The sequence below is a fragment of the Pinus tabuliformis genome, chromosome 3_1, assembly GCF_031772625.1.
Source record: "Pinus tabuliformis cultivar Carrire ecotype Pingquan chromosome 3_1, CPIR1, whole genome shotgun sequence".
NCBI classification, from domain to species: Eukaryota; Viridiplantae; Streptophyta; class Pinopsida; order Pinales; family Pinaceae; genus Pinus; species Pinus tabuliformis.
This window is the reverse complement of record NC_142301.1, coordinates 842,491,961-842,512,202: the sequence shown is the minus strand read 5'-3', so window position 1 is coordinate 842,512,202 and position 20,242 is coordinate 842,491,961. Positions and strand designations below refer to the sequence as shown.

The window sequence follows — 20,242 nt, the reverse complement described above, 5'->3', positions numbered from 1 at the left end:
TCCTTGCTCCGCACACGCATTCACACAACCAATTTCCTTGAAAAAAACTTTGTTAAATGTTATTGATTGAGTACGTTGCAAAAGTCTACCACTAGCAATGTCAAAACAACACACATGTGCTGGTCCCACGAAGAGGCATGTAGATGGCAACACTAAACACATAAGTGTCCATCATCTAGAATCTTTCGAAGCTTATGTGGAGGTTCGTAGAAACTGGCAAAGGTATTTGAAAGCAAGATACCAAAGATAGGAAATATAATTCCATATATAGTTATTGCAATGATCCCCATAAGAACACCGAGCTAAATACGTTGGACCTCAATGGCTAATTTTGAGCTTGTTCCCAACTGGAGTAGAGTTGTTATAATCTACAATGGAAATAGAATGATAAGTACATATTTCTACTTGTTTGTAATTTTCGAACAACTTTTTCATGACCTTGTCAAGATCATTGTCATCCAACGTTGAGATGTCTTGCGGAGAATTATGAATTTGCATTGTATGCACATTTGCAAGCAACAAAATTAAGTGCATAAACAATAAAACAATTTGAAAGCTTATACAATGAGTCAGTGTCTAATCACAATGCATAGGCTTTGAGGTGTTTCTACACATCACCGGTGTTGGGTAACGAACAATTCACATTTGTGAGATTTTGGTATTTAATTTGAAGGTGTGGGCTCATGCCAAAATTTCAGGCATAAATTTTCTTGTAGCGTGAGAACATATATGTATATTTTTTCTCACACTAAATAAACAAATGGAATCTTTTGGATCTTCACATTACCAAAGACAAAGTGTTGTAACATAAATAATCGATCTTTTGTTATATTTTCCAGAATTATTGTTATAAACAATAATCATGGATGAAACAATTCGATACAAATGTAAAGTGCAAATAATAATGAACATGCACCCTTTGGTCATAGTTTCAACTGCATTTGTTATCTTGTTCATCAGAGTGGAAATTTCTTTTGTCCTCCTCATTCTTTTCCTCGCATATCTCCTTCATCAATTCCAACGAATTGCCTCTAATATCCATCATGTGGACTATTTTTGTTACTGTAAAAGTAGTATAAATCATATGAACTAGTTCCAATGGCACTCACAACAAAGATTGGGGCTTGTGCAAAATATGAAGTACACCACAAAGAAAAAAATCACTTAGGGGGAGCTTCAGTGCTTTATAATCAATGGTTGTGTCTCACAATGGTGGGAAGGTCATGTCACTTGCCCAATAAAAACCAACCACATCGTCATGCGAAGAAAGGGTGTGTAGGGAGTGCGGGAGAAAGGGTGTGCAGAGAAAAGGTGTGTGGGGGAGTGTGGGAGAAAATGTGTGTAGGGAATGCTAATGAACATGCACCCTGTAGTCATAGTTTCAACCATATTTTGATAGCTTGTTCATCGGAGTGGAAATTTCCTTTGTCTTCCTCATTCATTTCCACACATTTTTCCTTCATTGATTCCAATGACTTACCTCCATCCACTAATTTTGCGTCTTCAACACCTATGCTATTTTTGTGACCGTAAAAGTAGTATAAAACTATCTGAACTAGTTCCAATGGCACTCCAACAAAGTTTGGTGCCTATGTAAAGTATGAAGTACACCACAAAGAAACAAATCATTTAACATGAGCTTTAGTGCTTTATAATCGATTGTTGTATCTTGCAATGATGGGAAGGTCATGTTGCTCGCCTAATAAAAACCAACCATATCAGTGTGCGGAGAGAGGGTGTGAAGGGAGTGCAGGAGAAAGGGTGTGTGGGGGAGTGTGGGAGAAAGTGCGTGCGACGGAGTGCAGGAGAAAATGTGTGGGAGAAAGTGCGTGTGAGGTAGTGCAAGAGAAAGTGTGTGTGGGGGAGTGTGGGAGAAAGTGTGTGTGGGGGAGTGCAAGAGAAAGTGTGTGTGAAGCAAGGGACATAATTTCTTCTGCACACATGAAACTATTTTAATTTAAAGGTTTACAAAAAGCGAGAGATGGAAAAGTCTTACGTATGTAAAATATACTCCACAAATTCGCAATGCAAGCCCCCATTGCCTTAATCATACTAACATATCGATAACTACCAAAAGGCAACGAGTATCTGTACTAGTAGATTGCATAAACAAGAGGTGCCACCACATATAAAATGAAGACCCCTAGCAAAAGAGACAGAGACTATGTTGCTATGCAACTATCACTCTTGTTTTATGGAAATTATCACCCAAATATAACTATGTAATTATTTTTTTAGCAGCTATCAACTTTCTAATTGTTTTGTCAAAAATATAACCACAATGGTTATGTAATTGCTTATTAGTAAGTATCATTAAATTTTCACAATATAATTGAATACTTAAATTATGCAATTTCAACAATTACAATTTACAATTTAAATAACCCTTCTAAATTTTTCTTAATTTTTGACTAAAATCTATTAAAATTATAAATTTAAATGGAAAAAAAACTCCTCATAAAAAAATATTTTATTAAATTCAAATAAAAAATATATATCGAAAATGTTTAAATATAAATTTTATTATTTCATAATATTTAATATTTGAAATAAAATTTATATTAAAATAATACTCTCTTGAATTTTAATACTACTCTAAATGTAGGTTTAATAAATTTTAATACTACTCTAAATGTAGGTTTAATAAATAGGTACTCTAAATGTTTTAGGTTTTTATTTTTCTTCCAGTTTAATAAATGGGTAGTAATTTTAATACTACTCTAAGGTTTTTATTTTTTTCCAATTTTAATAAATGGGTAGTTGAAACATTTTAGATAGTTTTTTTTTTTTTTTAATAAATGAGTAAATTAGTTTTTTACTTTTATTAATAAAAGATTAAAAAAATTATTAGAATGGTAAAGGAGAATGAAAAAAAATAAAAATTATTAGCTTAAATTTATTTTAATTCTAGATCTATCAAATGGAAGGATCAAATGTCTTGAGATAGGAGAGAACATTTTTTGTTTTTCATTCTAAAAGAGGTTTGCATCTCAAAATATTTGATCTCTTTTGGTGCTTGGTAGATCCAAAGTTAAGGTGGATCTAGGCGGGTTTAATTCCCCCTTTAAAGAGACTATATTCCAAATGACTACCATAAAACCCCTTTAAAGAGACTATATTCCAAATGACTACCATAGAACTCAAAAACCACGGCTATTTATCTTAATTACCCAGCAAAAATTAATTAAAAAAATATATAGAATTTTTATTTAAACATAGGGTTATTTTCATTTTCAAACTTTATGTTAACTACATAATAAAAATTGATAAAAAATATAAATAACATTTATTTATTTATTTTTATTTTTATTTTTATTTTTAACACAATTATTTTTATTTTATTTTTATCTAGACAAAATGTTTATAATATATGACATTACAACATCTTCTATATGCTAGACTATAAAAAGCGCCCATAAACATAAACACTGTAAAAAAAATAATTATTTAAATTTTAAATATTATATTATATATAATAAAAAACTATTTTTTTAAAAATAGATAAAAGGGATATTTATGTATAATAGTCCATCTACATCAGCCAATAGCAATAAGTGATATTGTCGCTAGTGATAGTTTGATTTTTAATTTACAATAAGTTTTATTGCTGTTTGAAAAAAAAAAGTATATAAAAAATTAGAAGCCGCAAAATACACCTTAAGAACAATACTCTTATTTACCATAATTCTAATACTCCACAAATCACCATTTTCTCAATAATTCTAAGGCGTTGTCTAACAATAATTATATAACACTATTTTGTAATTAACCAAGAAAGGAAGAAATTATTTTAATGTCCATGAGGCTAAAGGTAGCCTATGGGACACATTGCTTCTTCATTTGCTTCATGTACAAAATAAATGCTCTCAGCTTCTCGACAAACCCCTTGCTAAATAGATTATCCCAAGAGCGAGCTGCGAGCATATCTGCATAAATTTCCCTGTTGTCTTTGAAGGCCTCGCATTCTAAAATGAAATGTTTTTCTGTTTCCACTTTTCCAGAAGAACAAAAGATGCATACTCTTTCCTGGCCTTTTCCAGCGTCCTGTTTCACAACAGGGTTGATGAGAATTAGTCCTTAATTGAGCAATAAGAATTTTGGCTCTCCAAGAGATATTGAGCTCTATGTATGCTTTTGGTTGATGACCATGAGTGGGATTAATACTTCAATATAGTAATTTTTCTTTCTTCCTAGCTCCTTATCCCAAGTACACTCATGGAACTTTTCCATAACAAAATCTTTTATCTCTTTGCTGTTTATGGGACACACATTCAAGCAAATACCCCACTTACTAAACCATTTGTTATCTCGCTGCATCCAAGTTTTTTTGCTTTTGCACAATATGTCATTACAGACAACCTTAGGCCATCTACCCTCTTCCATTTGCTCATTTTTTTTTAAATACCTTATGACTTGCACCATAGCAATTGCTTCAATAGGAGCAGTGCCTATTTCACTTAACAAGATAGCATAAGGAACTGCACTTTTAATCTTAAATTTGTTTGTAATCAAATGATTCTGAATTTTCTCAATTTGTCTCCACTGCATGTCGGATGTACTGCTGGCCCATAGTTCACAACCATAGAGAAACATCGGAATCACTAGAAGTCCAAAAATAGTTTGAGTGGCTTTCCAGTCCCATAACTCTGCCTCTCTACACCTATTTTGAAAAGCATAAAATGCTTTCCAACCCCCCAAAGTTTTTTTCTTTCTACAACCATTCCAACTTAGATTTTTGTTGAAGTCAATTCCGAGGTATTTGTAATCCGCAACTTCTTCCAGAATGTTGCCTTCAAAGTAGAACTTATGCTGGTTATGTTTTCTTTTCTTTGCTGATACTGACTTGCATCCCCACACTTATACAAAAATGCTCAAGGGATCGTAAGTGCTATTGCAAACCAAGAGCCGATTTAGCAATCAGAATAAGGTCATCTGCATACAAAAGAAGCCTTATAACAAATTTGCCCAAATAGATACCCCCACCCCTTTACGAATTTAACCACTCTTCAAGCTTGTCGATATATAAATAAAAAAAAGTAAAAGACAATTGATAACCTAGCTTGACCTCAATATCGCTTCTAAAACTTTCAGAAATGACCCCGATATTATATAACGAAATTTCAATAATAATTCTTTAAAAAATAGTGGGATGAGTGATAATTTCAAATAAAACTTAAAATCAATTTAAAATAATAATAAAAAATAAACCAATAAATCTGAGAGTTAATTGTAAGTCATTGGTCGCTTCGTTCTGATCCCCATATATACCGTATAAGTATTCTTCATCAGCATCCAAGGCCCTGTCAGTCCCCACTAAGCCCGCGAATCAATACGCATTTCTTTTCCAACACTATACGACCCCTTTGCTTCAGAATTGTAATGCTATTATCCTCCCAGGAGCGGGTTCGATCCACGCAGAGTTCGGATCAGGGTCTCAGATAATTGTCTGGTATTTTTAAGAACACCACAATGGAGGCCGTCAAGGCAATCTTAAAGCCGAGGCCAACTCCACAGCAACAAATGCGCGAGTGGCAGAGACGCCTCAAACAGGAGTGTAGGAATATTGATCGCCATATTCGCGGTATCTATTCCTTTTTTCTGATTCAATTTCTCATTTTCTGGCGTTTATGCGGGAGATGAATGATATGTTTAAAATAGTAATTGTGTTTCTGGAAAGGGCTAAATGCTGTTCTAGATAATATAAATTTCTCTATAATCAATAAATTTTCTTCGTGGCAAAGGGTTAACAGCAGCCTTATGGCTGTCAAATTGGGTCAATTTTGCATAAAATTGATTGCGGATCATTGTATTTTTCCAATCAGCAAGTGCAGTTTCAAAGTCCAATTGGCATACCCTAAAGAGTGAGAAAACCATATTATCTATTTCAGGAATCAGGAATATCTAATTTGATTTCACAGTCTTCCGAGGTAAGGTGGGCTGTTTTTTTTAATTGGGTTTAACTTAGGTGGTTGGGAGAAATGCTTTTATCGTAGAACATCTATCAGCAGCCCATCTGGAATTTTATCCTAGAGGAAACATTTTTGAATTTGTTGATCCTGATGGGTTGTACCCATTTTCACATGTTTTTTTGGCTGGTCTTGTGTGTTTGTAACAATAGGAGTGTGAACTCTGAGAGCTATACAACAATTAGTTTAGGAGTGTGAACTCTGACAGCTATACTAGAATTAGTTTACTAGATGAGAATGTGATCACATGTTGAATTTATAATGAATATTTCTTATAATAATTTCAAATTATGTAAACTTCCCCAAAACATGTATATTCCTAAGTTATTTAAATATAAAAAATAACCTGCTTTCATGTTAGATGATACAATTTATCACTTCTACCTTCAGAACCTCGATGAGCATGAATTTATCATCTGATTGTTATATACATGTATATACATGTGGTTTTATTCTATTTATGGTTTTTGTTTGGTAATTGGCCCTTTGTTAACGGAGTGGGCTCTTCCTTCGGCTTAGATGACATTCTGCAAAATCCATCGTAAGAGTTGTACTTGGCCTTGTTAGTTGAGATTATGCCACATCCGTGGTTGCATATTGTTGGAATTCATGCTCAAACAGATTGCTTGAATTAGGTTTTTTTGATGGAAAGCTAAATGTTACAAGTTCAAGCCCTTGAGAAGTTGGCCTGCCTGAGTTTTTTCCGTTGATGGTTATATCTTTCTAATCGAAGATTTGCATTTCTGTCCACTTGTAGTTGATTATTTTGATGATTTGGGTTTCTTTTCAGATATTCAGCGTGAAGAAAAAAGAGTACAGAAAGAAGTCAAGGATGCAGCAAAGCGGAATGACATGACGTCGGCAAAGGTATTTAATTCTGTTTTAAAATTTAAAATTTTTTACTATTATCACCTCAAGTAGGTTTAGTGTACCCTAATATGGAAAAGGATGATTGAAATCAATCTCTTAATAGATAGGCAATTTGTGTTTAATGATGCCTCATCTCTGTTGTAGTGATAACCCCATATCCCTTTTAACCGGAAAATCTTGACATGAGGAAGATGGTGTTCTTCTCGATTAGACTTTTTTATATTTTTAGATTAAATATGTCCTACTTACATTATGTAGCAATATGATACAAAAATCAGATTACTTAAGGGTCACTTGGGAAATTAGGTCCCTCTAAGTTGTTCAGATTTAGCTGTTCTGTATGGCCTGCCTTTGTTAATTGAAATTAGAGATGGAAGGGTACCTTGCGCAAGGAGAGAGTTCTATTGAAAATGTAGCGAGCAAGGTCTTTTGGCTTGTGCCTTAGCTAGTGAAGACCTTGAATTGTTCTCGTGAGTTAGACTTCAGTTATGATGAGTTATTTCCAGTTTATTGGAATAATCATCAAGTTAGCATGCGTAGAGTTGGAGTTTCAGTTAAATAGGAGTCTTCATTAGTTTGACTAAATAACGAGGTGGCAGTTATAGTTCAGTTAGAGCGAGTTAGTCTCCAGTGTTGATTGGAGAAAGAATGAGTTTAGAACTCCAATGTTGATTGGATAAAGGATGAAAAGAACTCTAAGTTAACTCGTCAATCAAAACTCAAGTTCTAAATTTGAACTGGGCCTCCTTGCATGCTCGAATTGGGCATATAAAGAGGAGGACGAAGGCACAAGGACTTCATTATTGTTTTGTGCACAAAGCTTTGTGTGACAAGACAAAGCTCATTAACTTGTGAGAGGAGCCTTGTTTGTGGAGAGTGCAGGGATTGTTTCCTAAGAAATAGGAGGAGCAAGTGTGCAAGGATTTAGGAGTTGGTTGTGCATAGAGAAGAGGAGCTAGGGTCCTAAGAAATAGGAAATTGAAGTGCCCTAAGAAATAGGGCACAAGTGCTTTAGAAAATAAGACCTGTAGTGTGCTAGGAAATAGGGAATTTGCGCAAGGAATAAGGCTGCCAAGTGCGCATGGAAGGAGGAGCAAAATTGAGCAAGGAAGTAGGGTTTGCAGAGTAATTCAAGGAGGCAGCAGAGGATTGGTTGTGAGCTAGAGGGCTGAGATCAACTATATCGGCTGAGATTTGTGAGAGAAGTAGAACACTTTCTCAAGAGAGACATTGCTTTTTAATAGATTCAATTGCTTCTAGATGAACAATAAAATACCACATCAAGCAAGCAGGTTTTCCCTATTGGGTTTCCTGAGAAAATAGTGTGTCAATTTGTGTGCATGTGTGTTTTATCTCTGGTGTTTTATTTTGCTGGTTATGAATTGTTAAGAAATTCTATATCTTGATGGAAGTAAACTAGGTTTAGTTTTCAGTTATTCATCTAAGTAGTTGCAATTTTTCATGGAAATTTAACATGGTATCACAACAGAGATTAGTATAAAGACCAACACTAGATTGACTGGTTAGTGGACAACGCAAATCAAGTAGAAGGCTTGTGCTAGAGTTTGGAGGGCAAAGAAGTTCTTTGAATAGTAGTATGGCTTACCTCCAACACGTAGCTTCTAGATGTAAGAAGCATATAGGTGCAAGGAAGAAGAATTTGTACCTGCTATAGGTTGAGGTAGGCACAACCTTGAGCAACAAGGTAGGGAGTGCACAAAGTAGAGACATTAGGGGGAGGAGAGTAGAGCTCTGAGGGAGTCCTTAGAGCAAGAGCAAGTTAGAGCTCTCAAGAAGGAGCCTAAGCCAGTATCACAGTTTGAGTCTCGGCTAGTTGGTAAGTGGGTCGTCCGGCAAGATGATGAGGAGAAGAGACTAGGGCAAGTTGGTAAGTGGATCATCTAGCAAGATGATGAGGAGAAGAGACTAGGGCGAGTGGACGTGGTCACTCAGTCAGTGACTCCTAGTACAGGGAGAGTTCGAGCCAAGTGGGTAGACGAGTTGTTGAGGGGAGATTAGGAGAGAGTTGGATCTCCCAGTACCACATTTAGGTAGAGTAAATAACCACAAAGATACACAGGGTACATGGCACTTATGACTGAGGTGATAGACTCAGTTTGTAGGAGCATGGTTGGAAGGAACATGTCTTTAGATCAAATTCTGCAGTAGGAAGCAAGGAAGTTTTCTAATTCAGAGGGAGCAGTTGTAGTAGCGGATAATGTGGTAGTATTGAAGGCAAATCTAGGTGGAAGAGGTTCTTCCAGAAGTACCTTCCTCGCTAAGAGGGAGTGTTGAAAATGTAGCGAGCAAGGTCTTTTGGCTTGTGCCTTAGCCAGTGAAGAACTCAAATTCTCATCATGAGTTATGTTGAGAATTGTAGCCATGGGTGATATTTCCATCAATGAAAATAAAAGGAAGAAAAAGAAAATTAAATTTGAATTTATTGCACCCACAAGTGTCAAGCTGGATTCCTTCTTGGATCTAGTTGGCTAGGCCCCTTTGAGGCACCTTTTTGACCCCCTCTTGATGACTATATATATGAGACACTTGCTCCTCATTTGGGCACTCGATTTTGCTCAATAGATCTTTGTTCTAGCAAAGGAAGAAGAGTGTTTGGAGGTCGAATTTCTGAGGAACACTTGGCACTTGTGGGAGGACACTCTACTGGTCAGATCTTTCCTGTTACTTTGTTTTGATTGATGTACTTGATGAAATGAATACTCTCTCTTAAGGAAAGCTTTCTGGGTTTTCTCCCTGGTGGGGTTTTGTTGTGACCTTAGGCCTAATTTATGGTTTTTTGTCTTTTGTTACTACCATGATTTACTACTGCTCTTTCATGCTTAATATTTTCTCATGTATAATTGCTTGATGATGTAAAATGTTATATATTGCTTATAATTATTTGAAGTTGTTATTTGTTTAAAAAAATGTTCTAGCATTGCCCTAGTAAATTCAACATGAGATCATAGCTGGGGGGGCATTGAAGAGCAACATTGATCATCCTCCACCAATGCCAATTCGGATGACTCATAATAAGTATATCGCTGTGATCCAATGTGAAGGTGAACAAGAATGAAGAGACCGATTCTTTTCTGATGCAAAATGTGAAGTTCTGTGAAGATAAAGTCTGAATTTCTGTGGTTGTGTCGTGATCAGTCCAAATTTTTTGTGGCATTAAAAGAGGCTAAAGTTTTGCTCCTGTGAAATCTTGTCTGAGTTCTGTTGATGAGTGAAACTAGGCCAATACCTAGTACTATTCCTGAGATCTAAAGTCACTATTGATGACAAACTAGGCTGAGACCTAGTGACAACTCATTCTATTTCACATTTTCTGTGGATACCTCTTGACTAGGTTGAGGTATTAAACTTGTCTTTGTGGTGTGTTCAGAAGGACCGAAACTCCACTTTGTATACCTTAGCTAAGTCTGTGTTGGAAAATCCTATTTCTGAAGTCGATCCGAATTATGTAATGCAAGATCACTGTGGGAGGATCCAAGGCCGAGATCCTAGTGAGGCTGTCATCATTGATCTGAAGTCCTGAGGTTAGTCCTTGCTCGTGGCTAGAGTATTGATCTGATAACCTTGACCAAGATTTGAAGCTTGAAGGAAGGAGTTCCTTATCCGAGTTTTCCTGTGGTAAGAGGTCTGAGTTTGTGCATGAAGTTGTCTGAATTGTTGACTACATCAGATATCTGAATCTATTCTTATTGTTATAAGTTCTGGTCCTAGTTGGTGACTGATACCTTGTGTGATCTTAGTGTGACCTTGTGCATGAGATATTAGGTCAAGACCTAGTGGGCACTGTTAAGGATTGAAAGAACTAGCAAACTCTTGTTATGATTTTCATTTCATGGAAGGTTTTTAGGCTGAGTCCTAGAACACTACAAGACTACTCAAATTCTTATCTACTGTGGCACTAAAGTTGAGACTGTAACTGTTGTTGGATACTGAAGCTGACCAGAAGTTCTTGACTATGATGCTTGACCTATTCTGATCTGAGGTTTGAGCTTCTGGGATTTTGAAGTATGGATATATTGCAACTCTTATTGCATTAAGAATTTGTATAGATAAAGGAAGTCTGTCACATTGGAATCACAAGTTGTGTTTATACTTCATGATCAACATCATTCATTCTACAATAATGCTGTGCTTCCTTGGTATCATTCATATCTTGACCAATTACAGATTATGATAGAAAACATTGAAGAAAAATTCTTGGAAAGCTGAATAAAAGACTTTGTCAATAGAGGAAGAACCTAGGACGAGACCTAGTTGCCTAGTCTGAAACCTCTATTCCGAGCTTGATCAGGCCTGTGGAAGCTGAGATTTATCACTTGTCCAGTAGTCATTACTGTCAGTCCTCTGATGTGAAGACCGAGCATGGGAGAAGGACTAAGGCATACTCATCTGAGTTTATAATACGAAGTAAGTGAAGTTTTGATGATAACAAAGGAATTAAGGTCACTTTATTTCTGCATATCATCATATGAAGAAGAAGGCATACCATTTGAGGCTTGTATTTCTAGTGTTGGCTTTGCCTCCATATCTCTGTGACATTGATGAGAAGAAGGAAACTTGTTTCCATACAAGGAAACTGAGGATTGGAGCCGTTAGGAATGAGACTTATTATTTAAATTTCTCTGAAGTTCAAAAATTGCCTTCATATCTATGTTATGAAGTCAAGATATGAGCCATCTCTGAGCTATATTCTCATGATCGAGACTCAGTAAAGAACCTAATCATTCTTTGAGAACTTTGAGAGATATTATGTCATGGACTGATATATCTACTAAATCTTTTGGATGCACTGCAAGGAGCTGACCAAAGGAATGAGGAAGAGGCTTATGTTTCAAGCTGTAAAGATATTTGAAGAACTATGGATGGTCAATACTAAGATTGAACCAAATATGGGAACTGAATTCTCTCAAAAGTATATCTGATGTCAAGACTCTATTGTGGAGGAAGGATTGGTCCACAGATTTGATGAACATTGAGGTTCCACAGATTTGATAAAAATTGAGGTTGTATTAACCCTTGATAATCTTAGATCTTAATGAAAGACTTCTATATGTTATTGTAGACATAAATATGAATAATCCTCAAGGTTTGAGATGTAAGTAAATAATAAATGACCTATTCGGAAAGAAGAACATCACTGGCAAGAGTCTCGACTTCAATGAAGAGAAAGGCCAAGTCCCTGTGTTATTTCTATGGAAGGACAAAAGTTGCAAGATATTTAAGTCTGCCACAGTAAGCTAGCTACAAGTCTGAGACACATAATCATAAAGTCTTTAAAAGACATTGAGAAATGGTCAAAGTTGGAAGTCTGGTATATATCTTAAAATGAGAAGCCTTCACATAGGTGTGTAAAGCTGAATGTTGAAACTATCATCTGTTGTCGTGGAATTTGATGAAGTCATGTCTTCTAAAAAAAATTGTTTGAAGTCTTTACTATTACAAAAAGGGCCATATCCCCTCAGAATAAAGATCAAAGATCATTGATGCCATCTATTCCTATTTGAGATATTAAAAGACTGAAAGTCTTGGATTGTTTTGAAAACCCTAGCAAGGGTTTGATAAGTAAAACCCAAGGGTTCAAGGAAAAAAACCCTAGGACTGTTGGATACAAGAATGAATGTCTAGGGTTGGTACACTCTAGACCAATCTTGAAGAATTATCAATTTGCAAACTCTAGGGGTTGGATATAAAAGCATAGGGCTTAGGAATTAATTGCTTCCGCTTAAAAAGAAACCCTAGCTCCTAGAAGATTTGACATTTTGATGATTGGATGCAAGAAATCTAAAGATTAAGAAGGAGCTCAAAAGATAAGTATCTTGTATTTTTGAATGATGTGGACAAGGTCGATAAGGATTTCTTGTCGATGATATGGACTCCTTGATGTTGTGAATTCCTTGATGATGTGGACTTCCTGATGATGATAATATGGACGAGATTAACTCCTTGATGAGTTGAACGAAAGGGAGTTGACATATTCTCTAGAGATAAGTACTTTCTTGATTATTTTTGATATTATTCTTTTAATTATTATTAGTCTCTTGTATTTGTATATTTTGCTTGGATGGATTCGTTTTTCCTTTGCCTCCTAGTGAGGATTGTAGGTACATAATGAAGATTTCCAGGGCCGTGGCAACAAATGAAGAAGGATGGAAGAACAAAGACAAGAAGACCTATGATTGGATGAGCTTTTGGACTCAGAGGGAGCAGATAAGATTAACCTGATTGAAGCTTTGTTTTAATCTATGGAGAAAATAAGTTTGTTGTGACTTCCAAGATGAAGATGGCTGTAAGTTTTTGAAAACGTTGTTGATCTGGATTTGCTAAAGATGATATTACTATGTGCTGTTGATATGTTTCTTACAAAAGTTAAGGAGTCCTTAGTAAGGATCTCTATGCCCAGTGTAAGAGGGAGTTGAATGATGAATCGTGAAAGTGTGACATCCTTGTTGAAGATTTGGCATGATTTGAAGAAGCTGAAAGACTCTGTTGACTTGATGAATCCTTTTGTTTGACTCGTTGAATTATCTAATGCATGAATTTGTTGACTCGAAAAATGGAAGAGCACTTCTGAGTGTTGTGGTAGCCTGGATGGCATGGATGTTTCTGTTGCATAGCTGATTTGTGAAGCAATTGAAGTTGTTTGTTGGCTTGTGTAATCTGGTACTGGAATCAATCATGGACTAAGGTATGTCTTTGGTGATGATATGAGACTACATGGGTATACAGATGCAGATTGGGTGTTACAGAAAGAAAGAGCACATCAGGGTGTTTCTTTAACCCGAGATCTGCCATGATTTTTTTTGGATGAGCAGGAAGTAGAGATCTGTTGCTCTCAGTACAGGCTAGGCAGAGTATATTGCAACTAGTATGGCTGGTCGTGAGGCTGTGTGGTTGCAGAAGCTCCTTGCAAAGTTGTTTGATCAGGTGCCAAATACAAATGTAATATACTGTGACAATCAAAGTTGGAAATGTAGCTAATTTGTGACGCTGGTTGTTGATGTTTGCTTCTATAAGAAGCCACTTATTGTCTGCTGGATTCGACCGTGGTTGCTGATATTTTCTTTTGTGAGAAGCCGCTTGTTATCTATTGGATTGTTTTCTTTTATGAGAAGCCCCATTTGAAGCTGAATGAATAGCTAGATGTTGTTGTCTGCTGGAATGTTTGATAAAATGTTGAAGTTTGCCATGGCTACTTTTCTGTTGATGAGTTGGTTGTTGATGATTATGTGAATGGTTGAGAATCCCTCCTTAAGAGGGAACACAACAAGTTAAGAACACATTGATTATATGCTCATCCCCTAGTGTTTTGACTAGCCATGCACTTGGTGGTGGGGGTTGGGGGGGCTGAGTAGAGTAGTTCTTGGGTGTGAGCGTACTCCTTGGAGCCATGGACTTAGCTGAGTATATACCTCAATATGCATCCTACCTGCAAGTCACCTTTGTGTCATTATTGACCAAGGGCCATATTGAGATGGTTAATCTTGTTGGGATTGCCACCCATTTGGCCAGTGGGTGAGGAGACTTAGGTGTGTGTGATCTTTACCAAGGTTGGACGCGACTGCCATGGACTTGGTTGTGGTAAATTGATCTCCCCTAAGTGTTGGATGCAGGTGTTCTACCACTTGATTGTTGAGGATCAAGCTGGGTGAGAATCAGTCAGTGGACATAAGGCGTGTGTGATCTTTACCAAGGTCATATATCATTGGCATGGACTTGGTTGTGGTAAATCGATCTCCTGTATCGTTGGTTGTGGATCAATCTTCTTCTATGGATTGAGACATCATTGTTAAGCTAATATGCGATCTATGGTGCAGCGAAAAATTCCTCCATAGCTGAGAGGGAGTGTTGAAATTGAATTGTGATGTTATCTGCTTTCCTTAAGATGAGACATGTACATATGAGAGAGAATAAAAATACCTCCTTGGCTAAGAGGGAGTGTTGAAAATGGTAGCCATGGTCGATATTTCCATCAATGAAAATAAAAGGAAGAAAAAGAAAATTAAATTTGAATTTATTGCACCCACAAGTGTCAAGTCGCCTTCTCTCTTTGATCAAGTCGGCTAAGCCCCTTTGAGGCACCTATTCGACCCCCTCTTGATGACTATATGTTGATTTGGGGTAGCATCGAATGTGCTCTAGCCATGTAAATTGGTGAAGAGGCTAAAGCACATGAGATCTCCAAGACCCAGAAATGGTTTGGGCAGATTCTAACCGGTTTGGGAGATATTAAAATAATTAATATTTTTAATGGAGTTCCCAAGTCTAAACTTAGGAAAAATAAAATATTAATGGGTATTAATATAAAACTGGGTTAGAAGATTCCAAAAGTCATGGATCAAGCCAAATCTAATCTTAGCCGTTGATTAGAGATTTAATCTCGGCTGTTGATGGACCAACGAGAAAAGTATAAGAGGAGGCTTGAGGGTCAGTTGGAGAATACACCAGAGTGATCAGTCATTTGATTTTCTAGAGCGGGGTTTGCTAAGAGAAATCGAATAAGTGATTAGCAGTGAGGGGCAATGAATACATAGCAAAGAGGCAGAGTTAGTACCAGAAAGACAATGCAGAGCTTGGAGAGGTTGACGCAGAGGTAGCTGGGTGCTACACAGAGGCAGCTGGGAGCTGCGCAGAGCCAAGAGAGGCTAGCGTGGGTGACGTAGAGGGTCTAAGGGCTGATGCAGAGGCTTTAGTAGTTGCGCAGAGGCTAGCAGAGCTGACGCAGGGCCAAGAGGTAGTGCTGGGAGGATTTTCGTGGGGCAGACTGGGTGCTGGTGAGCCGGGAAGGGTGACGCAGTCCCTATCAGAGTGACGCAGAGCAGTGGAAGCTGCAATTGTTGCTGTGGGATTGTTCATCCGATGATTAATCAGCCGAAATATCTGTCTCCGAGGAGAGGTACTACTGTCGAGGGCATTCTCTGTTGGGTGAGCCATTTCTGGCACCCTAGTTGTATTCTGAAAACTGCATAATAATAAAACCCTCTGAATAGTTGCACCGGTTTTCCCGCATTGGGTTTTTCTGGGGACATTGGTCCAAAAATAATGGTGTCACTTGTGTGCTTGTTTTCTTTCAGTTGATGATTTGTAGATGTTGATACTGTACTTGTGTTTATTTTCAGTATTTACATGGTAAATAACTTGTTAAGTAATTAAACAAGTAGGAAGAAATAAACCAGATAGTACAGGAAGAATTTCTAACGGGTTAAACTTAGAAATTCCAACATGGTATTAGAGCATAGTTGCAGATCACAGGAAAGCTGAAGGCACCAGCTGAAGCAGAGCATTTGCAGCAGAAACAACTGTCTCGAGTGACAGAAGCTGTTCCTAGCAGAAAGCAGCAGAGAAGGGTTGACGCAGAGTGACTGCGTCATCAGTTCGAGCCAAAAAGAGGGTCAGCGCAAAGGCAGAGAGAAGCAGATTTGACCTACGCATTGCTCGATCATCTTTCTCAACCAGGAAGGATCGACGCTATGGCCAGGAGGAGCAGATTCATCCAACGTCGGGATTGCACAGAGCCTAGAGGCTCAGTTCTTCAGCTGTTGGGGCGTAGGAAGTTGTGGGCAAGTTGCGGGAGCAAAGTTGGTGGGGTACTGTGGGCAGAACAGTATCTAATAGGGCAAGACCAAGTAGAGGAAGTTGTTGCTAAGGCAAATTTCTAGCCAAGGAATCCGGATTAGTGTTGCAGTTGCATAGACGATCGGAGAGGGGAAACTTGATGGTTGGCAGAAGGATTTCTAGGAGGGAAATCGGGACTCAGGGGGAGTCCAGAAGAGAACTTCCAGACGGGAAGTAAAGAGACTCGAAGGAGTCGAGCCGAGAACTTCTAGACGAGAAGTAGAGAGACTCAGCAAGAGTAAAAAAGAGAACTTCTAGACGGGAAGTAGAGAGACTCAGAGGAGTCGAACCAAGAACTTCTAGACGGGAAGTAGAGAGACTCAACAGGAGTCGAACCGAGAACTTCCAGGCAGGAAGTAGAGATACTCGGACGAGTCGACAAAGAAGAGCAGAGAGATGGTCGTGATTGGGCTGAGGGATCAGGATAGGCTCGACGAGGCGTCCAACTTTGTGGTTTGGAAGGCCAGTATCTTGTCCATTCTAGACAGACATCGCATCAAGGCCTTCACCTTGAAGGATGATGATTGTGCCATGAGTGCTCGTGTGCCACTTGAGAAGAAGTGGGGAGACATCGTGCTGTAGTCAGACGGACTACAGGCAATGAGGGGCAGGATCCTTGAGGTACCCAACCTCTTGGATTATACCTTGCTACGGGAGCCCCGAAGAGGAGTAGCAGGATTGCCGAATGTCGGTATAGACGGATGCAGATGGAGCGACAGAGAGTGCTATTGTGCAGGAGTCCCGGGACAACGTGAGGCAACAGGCTGCAATAGTGCGAGAGGCATAGGAGTGTTGCACGAGTGCAGGATGGCACAGAGAGGTGTGCAACGGCGCGCGATGCAAGGAGTTGTTACAACAATGCAGAGGTCAATAGAGGGAGCACTTGTTAGTGGCAGAGGGAGCTTCAGTGTCGGGAGTGTTTCTAGCCTGACAGGGATGTCAGATGTTGGGTGGATCAGTTACTTACTTCTCAGTAGTTGAGTTGCAGTGCAGTAGCATGATGCAACATGATGAGAGGGGATGCAGTGCTGGGAGGATGGACCAGCAGCAGTATGGATGCAGAGGGAGTTGCCATGCAGATGCAGTAGTGGTAGTGGTAGGGCCATGTGTAGCAGTGCAGAGGATGTTGGGTGGGTAGGCCTAGCATCAGCACAGGGACCGGTGCCGGATGATCAGGGTAATGCTCAATGAGGAGTATTACTAGAGCACAGTCCTCGCTAAGAGGGAGTGTTGATTTGGGGTAGCATCAGATGTGCTCTAGCCATGAAAATTGGTGGAGAGGCTAAAGCACATGAGATTTCCAAGACCCAGAAATGGATTGGGCAGATTCCCAAATTAATATTTTTAATGGAGTTCCTAAGTCTAAACTTAGGAAAGATAAAATATTAATGGGTATTAATATAAAACTGGGTTAGAAGGTTCCAAAAGTCATGGATCAAGCCAAATCTAATCTTAGCCGTTGATTAGAGATTTAATCTCGGCCGTTGATGGACCAATGAGAAAAGCATAAGAGGAGGCTTGAGGGTCAGTTGGAGAATACACTAGAGTGATCAGTCATTTGATTTTCTAGAGTGGGGTTTGCTAAGAGAAATCAAATAAGTGATTAGCAATGAGGGGCAGTGAATACATAGCAGAGAGGCAGAGTTAGTACCAGAAAGATAGTGTAGAGCTCGGAGAGGTTGACGCAGAGGTAGCTGGGTGCTACATAGAGGCAGCTGGGAGCTGTGCGGAGCCAGGAGAGGTCAGCGTGGGAGACGCAGAGGGTCTAAGGGTTGACGTAGGGCCAAGAGGCAGTGCTAGGAGGAGTTTCGTGGGGCAGACTGGGTGCTGGTGAGCCGGGAAGGGTGACACAGTCCCTATCAAAGTGACGCAGAGCAGTGGAAGCTGCAATTGTTGCTGTGGGATCGTTCATTTGGTGATTAATCAACGAAAATATTTGTCTCCGAGGAGAGGTACTACTGTCGAGGGCATTCTCTGTTGGGTGAGCCATTTCTGGCACCCTAGTTGTATTTTGAAAACTGCATAATAATAAAACCCTCTGAATAGCTGCACCGGTTTTCCCGCATTGGGTTTTTTCGGGGACATTGGTCCAAAAATAACGGTGTCACTTGTGTGCTTGTTTTCTTTCAGTTGATGATCTGTAGATGTTGATACTGTACTTGTGTTTATTTTCAGTATTTACATGGTAAATAACTTGTTAAGTAATTAAACAAGTAGGAAGAAATAAACCAGATAGTACAGGAAGAATTTCTAATGGGTTAAACTTAGAAATTCCAACACTATATATTGGAGACACTTGCTCCTTATTTGGGCACTCGATTTTGCTTAAGAGATCTTTATTCTAGCAAAGTAAGAAGAGGCTTTGGAGGTCAAATTTTTGAGGAACACTTGGCACTTGTGGGAGGACACTTTATTGGTCATATTTTTCTTGTTACTCTATTTTTTGATTGATGTACCTGATAAACTGAATATTCTCTCTTAGGGAAAGCTTTTTGGGTTTCCCCCCTGGTGGGGTTTTGCCTTGGCCTCAGGCATAATTTCTGGTGTCTCTTGTCTTTTGTTACTACTGTGATTTACTACTGCTCTTTCATGCTTAATATTTTTTTATGTATAATTGCTTGATGATGTAAAATGTTATATATTGCTAATAATTATTTGAAGCTATTATTTGTTTAAGAAAATGTTATAGCATTGCCTATTAAATTCAACAAGTTAGACTTCAGTTAGGATGAGTTATTTCTAGTTTACTGGAATAATCATCAAGTTAGCATGTGTAGAGTTGGAGCTTTAGTTAAATAGGAGTCTTCATCAATTTGACTATAGAACGAGGTGGTAGTTACAGTTCAGTTAGAGCGAGTTAGTCTCCAATGTTGATTGGAGAGAGAACGAGTTTAGAACTCCAGTGTTGATTGGAGAAAGGACGAGAAGAACTCTTAGTTAACTTGTCATTTAGAACTCAAGCTCTAAAATTGAATTGGGCCTCCTTGCATGCTCGAATTGGGCCTATAAAGAGGAGGACAAAGGCACAAGGTATTCTTTTGTGCACAAAGGTTTGTGTGCCAAGACAGAGCTCACAAGTTTGTGAGAGGAGCCTTGTTTGTGTAGAGTGCATGAATTGTTTCCTAAGAAATAAGAGGAACAAGTGCACAAGGATTTAGGAGTGGGTTGTGTGCAGAGAAGAGGAGCCAGGGTCCTAAGAAATAGGAGGTTGAAGTGTGCTAAGAAATAGGGCACAAGTGCGCTAGAAAATGGGACTTGAAGTGTGCTGGGAAATAGGGAATCTGCGCAAGGAATAAGGATGCCAAATGCGCAAGGAAGGAGGAGCAGAATTGGGCAAGGAAGCAGGGTTTGCAGAGCAAGTCAATGAGGCAAGTTGCAACAGAGGATTGGTTGCGAGCTAGAGGGACGAGATCAACTATTACATCTAAGATTTGTGAGAGAAGCATAACACTTCTCAAGAGAGATAGATTGCTTTGCAATGGATTTAATTGCTCCAAGACAATCAATAAAATTCCACATCAAGCAAGCATGTTTTCCTTGTTGGGCTACCTGAGAAAAGTAGTGTGTCAATTTGTGTGCATGTGTTTTTTATCTCCAATGTTTTATTCTGTAGCTTATGAATTGTTAAGAAACTTTGTATTTTGGTGAAAGTAAACTATGTTCAATTGTTAGCTATTCATTTAAGTAGTTGCAGAGTTTCATGGAAATTTAACAAGTTCAACCTGTACAGTTGGTAGAGCTGCCAAGAGAGAGGTTGAATTGGTTTAGGGTGTGTG

The 20,242-nt window shown here is 38.4% G+C and overlaps 1 protein-coding gene across 1 annotated transcript in view; it reads left to right on the top strand.

The window, feature by feature from the left end:
- The first annotated feature begins 5,281 nt into the window (after positions 1 to 5,281).
- Positions 5,282 to 20,242, top strand: part of LOC149190153 (vacuolar protein sorting-associated protein 24 homolog 1-like) — an 83,234-nt gene continuing 68,273 nt past the window's right edge. The window contains exons 1-2 of the mRNA XM_089412048.1: positions 5,282 to 5,581; positions 6,757 to 6,833. Of these exons, the coding sequence (XP_089268174.1) occupies positions 5,470 to 5,581; positions 6,757 to 6,833 (189 nt within the window). The 5' untranslated portion in view covers positions 5,282 to 5,469. The remainder of the gene's footprint in view (positions 5,582 to 6,756; positions 6,834 to 20,242) is intronic.